Below are 12,161 nucleotides of genomic sequence, written 5' to 3'. Positions count from 1 at the left end.
TATGGTGGTCATTAAGCGGGTGGCCAAGAACAAACCTTTGGGCAAGAATGAGGCAAACCAAGTGCTAACCAGTTTTGTTTTATGTATTGTCGAAGGCTTTCATGGCCGGAATCACTGGGGTGCTGTGTGGTTTCCGGGCTATATGGCCGTGAATGCTGCTAGAACATGGCAATGCAGCCCGGAAACCACACAGCACCCCAGTTTTGTTTTGTTTTTAGTATGTAATCTGGGCAATTTTCCATCCATTTGCCACAACTTTAGAAAGTGGTAAAAAACAGAGACTTCTATGGGGGCCCGATTGAGCTTTGTGAGCTCTTACATTAGAGGAGGCATTTGAGGCATATTCTGTTCTATGCCCCGATGATCAGATAATGTGAAAGTCATTTGATCACTTATTTCAGTTTTTCAATCCCTTGGCAAATTAGCTGCACAAATATAGATAACTGCAGGGGTCTGCAACCTGCAGCTCTCCAGATGTTCATGAACTACAATTCCTACCAGCCCCTGTCAGCATGACCAATTGGGGATTGTAGTTCATGAACATCTGGAGAGCCGCAGGTGGCAGACCCCTGCAAGTGTAGAAAAATAAACTCTCTTTTTAATCGTTGGGTGACTCGATTAATGTAATTAGACTTCCTTTGTATACTGCAGACATATATACAGCATATTTTAAATAATGTTTATTGTTTAAATGAGACATTTTGTTCACAGTTGTATGCTATAATGTGTATGATTATAATACACTATTGCAGTATTCAGTAATATCAAGTTTAATGACACCCAGTGTGATGAGGCTGTTTCTATCCAAGGAACATACTATTTTTTTTCTTTTGCTATGAAAGAAGTGTTTTCTATTTTCAGCTTTTGTTTTCCTACTTCAGATGGCAATAATTAGGGTCCAAACTGGATGTCGTAGCGTCTGCAGATCTGAACTCAGACATTTTAAAATGCCCCAAAGGCAGAGTTGCGGATTTCTGGGTGGGCCCTGGAGATCTCCCAGAATTCCAAGTGCTAACCAGATGATTGAGATCAGTTCTTCTGGAGAAAATGGCTGCTGTTAAGTCTATGTGACAGGCCTAAGGTCACTCAGCAAACTTCCAAGGCAGAGTCTCCCAGATCTTAGGACAGTGGTGGCGAATCTTTGGCACTCCAGATGTTATGGACTACAATTCCCATCAGCCCCTGCCAGCATGGCCAATTGGCCATGCTGGCAGGGGCTGTTGGGAATTGTAGTCCATAACAACTGGAGTGCAAAAGGTTCACCACCATGATCTTAGGATAACGGCGTAACCACAGCACCGTGCTGGCTCACGCCCGGAAAGGATGCCTTCACCTCTTCTCTACTATAATTATTTATATGTATTCACAAAAAAACACAACCTAAATAAGCATTCATCGATCTCTGTTTTATTCTCACAACAACCCTGTAGGTAAAGTTTGACTGAGTGTGAAATCATCTGGCAAATTTTCATGGCACAGTAGCAATCTGAAACTTTTAGATCCTACTCTAGATCCTAGTCTAATAAACCAACCATGACCTCATACTGGCTTGTACCTGAACAGTGTGGTTCCTGAAAATGATTCCTCTGCACTATAACAATTATAGATGCGCAGGCAAAATAGCAGACAAGCTTTGGGAGCATCCTCTCTTGCTGTCTGGGATTTCAAGAGCTTCTGAAATTTATTTGTTCAAGGTGCATACAGTATACACTTGCTCCTCCGAAGAAGTGGATTGGGGGACCCACTAGCGCAGCGATGGCAAACCTTTTCGAGACCGAGTGCCCAAACTGCAACCCAAAACCCACTTATTTATCGCAAAGTGCCAAAACGGCAATTTCACCTTTGAATATTGAAGGGTTTTAGTTTAGGAAAAATGGTTACGTGCATTACTCAGGAGTAAGCTTGAGAGTGGTAGTCGGGTGGTTTTGCTTTGAAGCAACTCGTGCAACTCTTCCAACGGGTGAAAATCATGACCCTAGGAGGGTTTTACTCAGTGAAGCAAGCCCCATTGCCAGCAACCGAAGCTTACTCCCAGGTAAAGGATCAGCAGCTTTTAGTTCTTCGCAGAGATGAAAATCTGTGGAGGTTCAACAGCTTAACAGGGTTACCTACACTGCTTTCCCCAAAACTAGGTCTTAGGTTTAATGCTAATAATCGGTGCTTCCAGCCGCCCAGGCCAAGCCCTACATGTGTGTATGTATGGGAACGGACTCTGCACGTGCCCACAGAGAGGGCTCTGAGTGCCACCTCTGGCACTCATGCCATAGGTTCGCCACCACTGCACTAGTGGCTTAGAAGACCCCGTGGTGGAACCACCAGAATTGAGAGTGTCAGGATAAAACAGAACAAGAAATGAGCTAGGAACAAGAGATACAAATGCTGGATATACTGGTGAGCACGAGACCAACATGCGGTTCCCTGAAAATGCAGATTTCGTATGTAGACAGAAACCAACGCTGATTGGACGGAAATACTTTGCTCATGCTCAGGTGCCCATTTATCTCTAAGCACCTGATCCCCTTGATTCAAAACAGCTGATAATAGAGTATAGATTTTATCAGAGGTAAAGAAATGCTGCCATACCAACTCTCCCCAGACCCTGTTATGCAAAAGGATTGAATTGGGATCTGTTTATTGCTCCAGGAGGCAGATTGAAGCCACTGAGATCTGGAGGAACAGATTTGTGGATCAGGTTGTTAAAAGCAGCCCTACGCTGTTTCATTCAGAAAGTGAAGTATGTCCAGATGTATCAGAGGACAGCAGAACATTGAAATTAGATCTATATAGCTGGTCCTTGTTTATACACTGCAAATGCTTCAGTGGACAACATCATAAAACATGGTACGCACGTTCCTGCCCTGATTTGGATAACCAGACTAACCAGATCTGGTCAGAGCTTGGAAGCTAAGCAGGGCCAGGCTTGGTTAGTACTTCTAGGGGAGACCACTGAATAAGTCCAGGATTGTTATGAGGGGGCAGCAGGGGTGGAGCCAGGGGGGACTGTGCCTGGGGCACGCGTGCACCCTGTGCCTCGGGCTTCCGCAGCTAATCGCCCACCCCTGACATGCCTGGGCTGCCATTAAGACACCACACCCCTCCCGGTTGGCGCTACGCCACTGGGAGGCAGGCAAAACCACCTCCGAGCATCTCTTGCCTTGAAGACCCCATGGCTGGATTGGTGTAAGTCTGTTGTAACTTGACAGCAACTTTCTACCACTAGCCGAGTATTTTCCTTACTGAGATACTAGTTTGCAGGGAGGTTTTTCGGAGGGGGAACAGCCAAACATGTAATCCTCTCACACACACAGCCACTCTACCTCCCCTAATCTGTTCTCTGCTCCAAATGGACATAGGACATTGGGGCGCCATTCTTTTCCGCTTCTTTGGATGACATCTGCCCTTTTTCAAATGGTCATAGACTGTATTGTCGAAGGCTTTCACGGCCGGAATCACTGGGGTGTTGTGTGGTTTCCGGGCTGTCTGGCTCGCGGTTCTAGCAGCACTTCTCTCCCCTGATCGCTTCTCGCCTTCATCTGTGGCTGGCATCTTCAGAGGATCTGATGGTAGGACTGGAACTGATCAAGACAGTGACAAACACTGATCAACTATAGACTATAGCACTCAAAGGGAACAAAGACCAGGATACTTCTATTCAGATCCATTCAACTATTGACCTTGCTAGCTTCATTGTTACTCCCATGCTACAGACTTCTCTGTGACTCACATGCCAGGCTACTCTATTCAGATAGCCTCACCTTTTCACCTCACAGTATATATACTCCACTTGCTTTCCATTCCTACCATCAGATCCTCTGAAGATGCCAGCCACAGATGCAGGCGAAACGTCAGGAGAGAATGCTGCTAGAACACGGCCAGACAGCCCGGAAACCACACAGCACCCCAGTCATAGACTGCTTCCGTAGTAAAATGTCTCAGTTCACACATTCCCTTTAGTGGGCATTAAATTGCTGCTGTTTCTCTCTGTTCTGCTAGCCCAACTGGGAAGGAAAATAGTGAGTGGTCTCTGGGCACTGAAGGTGCCAGCTTTGGAAAAGAGTCCTTGTAGCCCGTTATCTCTGTGGAGGACAGCAGAACTGGGCACACCCTTCTCTTAAATCATCTACGCTGTTGTAGGTCCAGGAAAGTAAATGGCTACCAGACCTTTCAGTGGTAATCGAACAAGAAAGTGCGTCTTGCCAAATCACGTTCCCTGCTAATCAGCTATCCCACTTGAATTTGCTCTTCCGGGTGAATTGAGGCCGATTTGCTCATCCAGGTGAATGAGGTCAATTGGCCATGCTGACAGGGGCTGATGGGAATTGTAGTCCATGAACATCTGGTTTCGCCGTGAGGGTTTAAGCCACCCCGCATAGAGTCTGTTGGGAAGGTTTGCTTTTTTTCCAGTTCTCAGCTTTTTGAGTCGGGATTGCCAGCATGCATTTGACACCGCTTATGCAATCCCAGCCAAAATCGTGATTTTTACTTCAGCATCTCTAATGTCAGACTCTGGGCATTATATGGCCTCGGGGCTCACATCCGCCCGCCACAGACACCCTGACTGGCCCACTTATGACAGACTCTGGCCCTGGGCCTAAGAGGACCTGTTTAGAACCGCTGCTGCTCACGCTTTTAACCCTCCCCTTCCCCCCCTCACCTTTGCCACTGGGCACTCGAAAGGAAGACCTCCTGAGAAAGGCCACGCCAAGCAAGAGTGGCTTCTAAAGGGGCTGCCTCCCCTGGTGCTTTTCCTCCTGAAGCCGGGTTGCCTTGGCTGCTTTCTTCTGCAGGACTTTTCAAAGCGCCTCGTCCCCCCTGCTCCTTGTTGAAGCGAGCATCTTTGAAAGCCCCTCAAGAGAAGCCGGGTTACCTTAAGGGGCTTCTTCAAAAGCCAGCCAGTCGATGAAAAAAAAAAAAGAGTAGGTCAAGGGACTTCAGTCTCCCCACTTCTGCTTGATTGTCACGGGTGGACAACTATGCAGGTAGGTTAAGCCTCCGGTGATTCTTTGTGCCAAATACGCTAGGCGCAGAACTGTTATTTGCCACTGATTCCAAGTTGATCTGTGCACCCGTCTGTCACTTCTCAGCCCCTATTATGCAGAATTGAGTTCAGCCTTTTGGCCCGGCCCTCCACAATATTTTCTGTTTCTTATGCGGCCCCATGGAAAAAATAATTGCCCACCCCTGTCTAATGTGGTACTCATGCATTACATAACTCCTGAGGACCCCTTTTCTGCAGCCCCACCAAGTGTTTTTTGAGAGTGGGAGATCCAAGTGCAGCTTGTTCCCAGCAAGCCTAGTTGGCCCCACTGGCTATGCAGATTTTTAAAAATGTTACTTTAGCGGCAGCTGCCACCACAACACAATGGTCTTCACTATGTGACTGCAGGTAAGGTGCCGCAGCCATTTTATGGCTGCGCCCACCCCACAGTATCTCAATACGGAACTTGCCTGCAAAAGTGTTGGGGACTCCTGTTTTACAACATTGTTTTATTGATTTTTGCTGTATAACTCAGAAACCTCTTTTTCTTTTCTTTTCTTTTTTGGCAGTTTTCCACCTGTCCCACAAAGTTACCAGCGTGGTTCCGGAGAGCGCTCTTCTCATCTTCCTCGGCATCTGCCTGGGCGGTGTTGTGTACGCAGCCGACCACAGTGCTTCCTTTACCATGACGCCAACTGTTTTCTTCTTCTACCTGCTACCTCCCATCGTCTTAGATGCTGGATACTTCATGCCAAACCGACTGTTCTTTAGCAACCTGGGCACCATTCTTCTCTATGCTGTGGTTGGGACCATCTGGAACGCTGCTACGACGGGCCTGTCACTTTATGGGGTCTACCTCAGTGGAATAATGGGTAAAGCCACTCAAACTAATAATTCTATTTTAGAAGAAGAAGAAGAAGAGTTTGGATTTATATCCCCCCTTTCTCTCCTGCAGGAGACTCAAAGGGGCTTACAATCTCCTTGCCCTTCCCCCCTCACAACAAACACCCTGTGAGGCAGGTGGGGCTGAGAGAGCTCCGAGAAGCTGTGACTAGCCCAAGGTCACCCAGCTGGCGTGTGTGGGAGTGCCCAGGCTAATCTGAATTCCCCAGATAAGCCTCCACAGCTCTGTGGCGGGCAGAGCGGGGAATCAAACCCGGTTCCTCTCCAGATGAGATACACGAGCTCTTAACCTCCTACGCCACTGCTTTTAGTAGCCTGTTTCCTCCTAAAAATCCTGCAGTGCCCATCCCCATAGGCAAGATCCTGCTATGATGTTTAATTCCAAGTGCTGCTCAGTAAAGGTTGTTGTTGTTGTTGTTGGAGGTGGTGGTGGGGTGTGTGTGTGTGTGTGGCATTTGGGAGACCTAAAAGTTTCTCAGTTTTGCACTTTGATCCTGAATCAGAAGCAGATGCAAGTCCCTGTTCCTTGTGCATTGTATGCATAAGACATACCCTGTGTCTGGTGAAAATAATTGCAACATACCCTGTTTCCCCGAATATAAGACATCCCCAGAAAATAAGACGTAGCAGAGGTTTTGCTGAAGTGCGAAATATAAGGCATCCCCCGAAAGTAAGACGTAGCAAAGTTTTTGTTTGGAAGCATGCCCGGTGAACAGAACACAGGAAAAATAAGACATCCCCTGAAAACAAGACATAGTGCATCTTTGGGAGCAAAAATTAATATAAGACACTGTCTTATTTTCGGGGAAACACGGTGTATGCTCATCATAAAAAGCAAAATCATTATTTGTCTTTTTTCTTGCAGTCAAGTCACAGGTGGCTTATGCCGTAGAGTTTTCAAGGCAAAATATGTTTAGGTTGCCGTTGCCATTGCCTGCCTCCATGTCACTTAGGGTTGCCAGATCCAGGTTGGGAAACTCCTGGAGATATGGAGTGGACCCATGGGAGGACAGGGAGCACAGAGAGGTTCCATGCCATGGAGTTCACCCTCCACAGCATCTGCTTTCTCTAGGGGAAGTGGTCTCTGTAGTCTGGATATGATTCTAGGGCATAGGTGTCAAACTCGCGCCCCTCCAGATGTTATGGACTACAATTCCCATCATCCCCTGCCAGCATCATACTGGCAGGGGATGATGGGAACTGTAGTCCGTAACATCTGGAGGGCCACGAGTTTGACACCTGTGTTCTAGGGGATCTGTAGCTCCCACCTGGAATCTGCCTTCCTCAGGATCACACCCCTGGTATTCTTTGAAGGTCTCCCATCCAAACACTTTCCACGGCTGAGGCCAAGAGTGGGACTAGCCTGGCCCAAGGTCACCCCCAGATTTCCATGGAAGAGTGGGGATTCAAACCTGGGTTTCCCAGATCCTAGTCTGACACCTTAACCACTATACAATGCTATTTGTGCACGTAGGCAAATTCACTGTGTATTGATACAGCCAGTAACGTATACTCACTCGGATTAGTCGCATACAGATTAGTTAACTAATTAACCACTAGGGAAGGTGTTGACTTTAGCTTTCCGTTGCATCTCTCAGGGGTTCCTTCCTCTTTCTTGGAATCTGGCCTCTATGTTGGCGTTCTAAACCAGACAGTCAGGCACCAGGGAAATAAATCCCATTTGATTTCTGTTCATTTTTCTTTTAAAGCAAATTATTACAAATGGGTTTTGCTATTTTTTTTTAATCAAACAAATGCAGTAGACCGGCACTGGAGCTCAGATTTTTTTTCTTGTCAGGAATTAAGACATAAGCAAACTAATGTTTTTTTTAAAGGAAGTAGTTTTTAATGAACATTTTATGTGACTGGTGGTAGAATGAGCCAAGTGTCTTGCATGTGGCATGCTACTGACCTTGTTACCCTGAAAGTATTATGGTTAACCTATCCAGATGTGTTATGGTTACACATCTGTCCAGTGAAGTAGCATCTTCTGAGAAAACAATGATCTTTGCATTTAAAAGAATGGAATTCTCAGGTTGCCTGTCAAGCTCCTGTTGCATAAATTTCAAAGCCTGCTTAGGTTCACCCTTTCTTCTGAAGTTACAGTAAAGCTCAGTGGGCATATGGGTAGCATTTAGGATATTCAAGCCTAATGTTTGTGTTCGGGGTTAGTTTACAAGGGGCATTGTTGTGAAATTAACTGTGAAGGATTGCTTTTGCATTCTTTTGTGCCCACTCAGGACATTCTCTGCCAGGAAACTCCCTCAATTCTGAATCAGAATTTTTTTTTTTGCCTTTAAATCAATTGTTGGGGGTAAGCGAATGAGCACATGGAATTATTGTCTTGAAGAGCATTCCTTTCTCAAGAACAAGCTTGGCTGATGTGAAGCAAACCTCAGTCACGCAGCCCATTTTGACAATTAAAGTGTATTAGGGGAAGGGGCAAAGCAACATCCCCACCTAGGGTTTTTGTGGCCTCGAATGCTCCAGTATTTAAACCATTGATTAAGCTGGTTGTGGAGGGTTTTCCGGGCTGTGTGGTCGTGGTCTGGTAGATCTTGTTCCTAACGTTTCGACTGCATCTGTGGCTGGCATCTTCAGAGGTGTATCACACAGAAAAGTCTGTTCCACACTAGGTCTAGTGAGAAGGGAAAGTTTAGAAGGGAAAAATATATTGTCCATGTCCCAGTACTTAAAAAATGGACTGATAACCGCACCCGCAATACAATGCACTCAGCCACACCTTTGCATAGCAAGTTCTACCCAAACACTTACTGATTGGTTCCCCACCCTGGGATCCTCTGAAGATGCCAGACACAGATGCAGGCAAAACGTCAGGAGAAAATGCTACTAGAACACGGCCATGCAGCCCCAGAAGGCAGCGCGCAGCCGTCTACCCCGATCCAGGTCTCTGGCACCACAAAGGTGACCATCTGGTCACCTTAGGGTAGGTGTACCTAAACGCTGAATCAATCCCTCTCTGAACCAGGGTCTGACAAACTAGATAGTCTTTACAGCAGTAACTAATAATATTTTCTCGTTGTTTCTTACAAGTGATACCTAAAGACAGAAGACTCGGTAACATTTACAGAAGACTCAGTAATGTTTTCAATAAAGCAGAACATAAAGTTCTAATAGTCTCATACGGAGTTCTCTTTATAAACCAAAAATTCTTATTATATGTCTCTTACAAACTCAGGGGATCTCTTCAAACAACTGTAAATTAACATGTATAATCTCTGTTGTACTACATGATATAATATAAAGAACACTTCAATAAAAATAAAATGGGTGATATAATTTCTGGATAGATTATTATTTCGGGCAACCTTTTTCAATCTCAAGACCTATGAACTCTAAAAAGAAATATTTAAGAAAACAGACTCCTCATTTTACAAAGAAAAATGTTTGAAAATTATTACAAAGAGTATGCACAAACACTTAATGTTTAATGCTCCAAATATTTCCCAGAGCTTCTCTGCTTTGTACATCTACAAAAATAAATGTGAATCTTTTAGTACATGTCCACATAAATACCATAATTTGTATTAAGAATCCAGGCAAAAGAATTTACAAGTTAACACTCATTCAAAAGAGCAGGGCGTACTGGCCCTTCTCTAGTGCTCTTTTAGGTGACAGTCCAAATGCTCCCCTACAGAATAAATGGAAAGACAGTTAATAACTATGATATTATAGAATATTATAACTTTATTTTTTGGTTTATTGAAAACATTGCTCAGTCTTCTGTAATATTTGGCCTTTAGATGGGCGTTTCACTCACACGCATCCCTACTATGTCGCGACGCCGTTCTCAGCTGCAGTATCTCCTGGCAGCTACCTGGGCTCTGGCGCCGGGTCATCAAAAGAGCCATCATTACAAGAGCCAGGGATTACCCGACGTGCTGAGGGGGGGCGACAGCTGACAGCGTCAAGCGACTGACCTAGCTGTCACCACCCCTGTCGTGAGGAGTGCCGGGGGACCCCACGCTACTTGAGGAGAGTAGCGCGGGGCTTAAGGTAAGTGGGGAAAGACCCGATATTGCCTGTAAGAAAGAACAAGAGAGAATATTATTGATTATTGCTGTAAAGAATATCGTGTTTGTCAGCACTGTATGCAGTTGGCACAGAGAGGGATGGATTCGGCCTGTGGGTGGGGGCCTAGAAGTCCCCCAGAACGGCAGCTCATTTCCAGACTACAGCAATCAGTTTTCCTAAAGAAAATGGCTGCTTTGGAGGAGGGACTCTATGACACTGTGTCCCACTGAGTGCTCCATTCCCAAATCCATCATGGATCTGGAAGCCTTACCCCACATCTCCCACCAGTGGCCAGGAGGAATCTAGCAACCGCATCTGGCTCCCCACAACTGTTCCTCATACATGCACAGGGCTTTTCTCTATCCAGCATGTTGGTTGATTGTATAATTTTTAAAAAAACTGCTTTAGCAGAACTATCTGTCTATCTGTCTATCTGTCTATCTGTCTATCTGTCTATCTATCTATCTATCTATCTATCTATCTATCTATCTATCTATCTATCTATCTATCTATCTATCTATCTATCTATCTATCTATCTATCTATCTATCATCTATCTATCTATCTATCATTTCGATTTTTATACCGCCCTATCCCCGAGGGGCTCCGGGTGGTGTACAACAAAATTAATACAAACAAATTAGGGGCAAACCATACAAACAAAACAACAGCAGCCCATAAAAACTCCAACAGTAAAACATGCTAAATTTCATTAAAACAGCGGTCATGATTGAAAGTAAGCTTTGTGTAAGCAAGAAAATACTTTTAAAACAGCACATTAATTTGAAAAGGCATCCTGTTAAGCACAGCCTTCTACAGTTATACATAACCTCATAGCTGATATTATGGTGTTAGCTCCGCCTCACAGGGTTTTTGTTGTGGGGGGGTGGAAGGGAAAGGAGATTGTAAGCCCCTTTGAGTCTCCTTACAGAAGAGAAAGGGGAGATATAAATCCAAACTCTTCTTCTCCTGCAGCAGCCATTTTGCAGCTACCCTTAACACTAGTGTCAAAGTTCATAAGTGTCTGCAAGCTCAAAAGGCATAAGGACCCCTGTGCTAGAGGATGATTGACTTCCCAGGTGCTGATCAATAGGTGATGACAAATTGTCCTCCACACACATAGATGGAGGACTGAGGACAAGGAGACAATGTGTATTACAGGAAACTGGGGGAACCTTAAACACTTCTGGGACCCTCCTTGATGGAGACTCCCGGACCGCCGAGGGTCTGGATCAAATATCTCTTCCATCATGGGGTATCCCTAAGTCCGTGGTGGCGAACCTATGGCACTCCAGATGTTCATGGACTACAATCCCCATCAGCCCCTGCCAGCATGGCCAGTTGGCCATGCTGGCAGGGGCTGATGGGAATTGTAGTCCATGAACATCTGGAGTGCCATAGGTTCGCCACCACTGCCCTAAGTGCTTAATATTGCCCTTGGTAGTGAATGGCAGCCAGCATGAAGGAACAGCGGGGGCTCATTCCACCTGTCCTGATAGTGGCCATTTCTTAGGGGAAACAAGTTTTCCCCTTCCCCATTTGCTGGTTCCTGGCCTTTTGCAGCTGCCCCATGAGAACCACACCAGTACTCCAAAAACAAAACGTGCTGCATTTATTGTAAGGAACACACAACACTAAAGTGCATACAGTGAAATAAGGTGCAAAAACAAAACTGTGCAAAACACTCCTATACAATTCCATACGATATAGCACATAAATGACAATTGCAGCTTTGGGTTGTCGTCTTCAGAATGTCCCCTTATAGTTTCAGTCCACGTTCATGATTTAGGACGGGACCAAATCTTGTTCTCAAAGACTACCAACAGGCTTCAGTATGCTGCATGCCCTGTATTCCGTCAAACTGACCTGTGGAATGTCTGGTCGACACGCTGACCGGTCTGAGCCAAATCCAATTAACAAAATGAACGGATTGCGCTATTTTAGCCGTTTTTCGATTCACTCTTCTTCAGATCGTACTTTAAATTTGTCAGCCGTACTTGGGATAAACATTCAAGGTGATATTCTCACATCCATTCATTTCCCCATTTTGAGGGCCACCAGTACCTCAAAAAAGAAAAGGCTAGCTCCCCTCTTCATTATGGCCCTATCATACTGTTAGAAACCTGGGGCTTCTATTTTTACTTTACTTTGTGAGCCTGTGTGTGATTCAGGAATGGAATAGGTTTGTGACCCATTTTTAATTCCCTGGCTGTACACTCTGAAAATAAATATGATAGCTATGGTGA

General features: G+C 45.3%; 1 protein-coding gene across 1 annotated transcript in view; it reads left to right on the top strand.

Moving 5' to 3' along the window:
• The window catches only part of SLC9A3 (solute carrier family 9 member A3), a 77,428-nt gene that overhangs the window by 24,863 nt on the left and 40,404 nt on the right, over positions 1–12,161 (top strand). The window contains exon 2 of the mRNA XM_048511875.1: positions 5,548–5,850. Coding sequence (XP_048367832.1) covers positions 5,548–5,850 — 303 coding nt within the window. The remainder of the gene's footprint in view (positions 1–5,547; positions 5,851–12,161) is intronic.

The sequence above is a fragment of the Sphaerodactylus townsendi genome, linkage group LG11, assembly GCF_021028975.2.
Source record: "Sphaerodactylus townsendi isolate TG3544 linkage group LG11, MPM_Stown_v2.3, whole genome shotgun sequence".
Lineage (NCBI taxonomy): Eukaryota > Metazoa > Chordata > Lepidosauria > Squamata > Sphaerodactylidae > Sphaerodactylus > Sphaerodactylus townsendi.
Note: the sequence above shows the minus strand (reverse complement) of the source record. Positions and strands in the feature narration are given on the sequence as shown.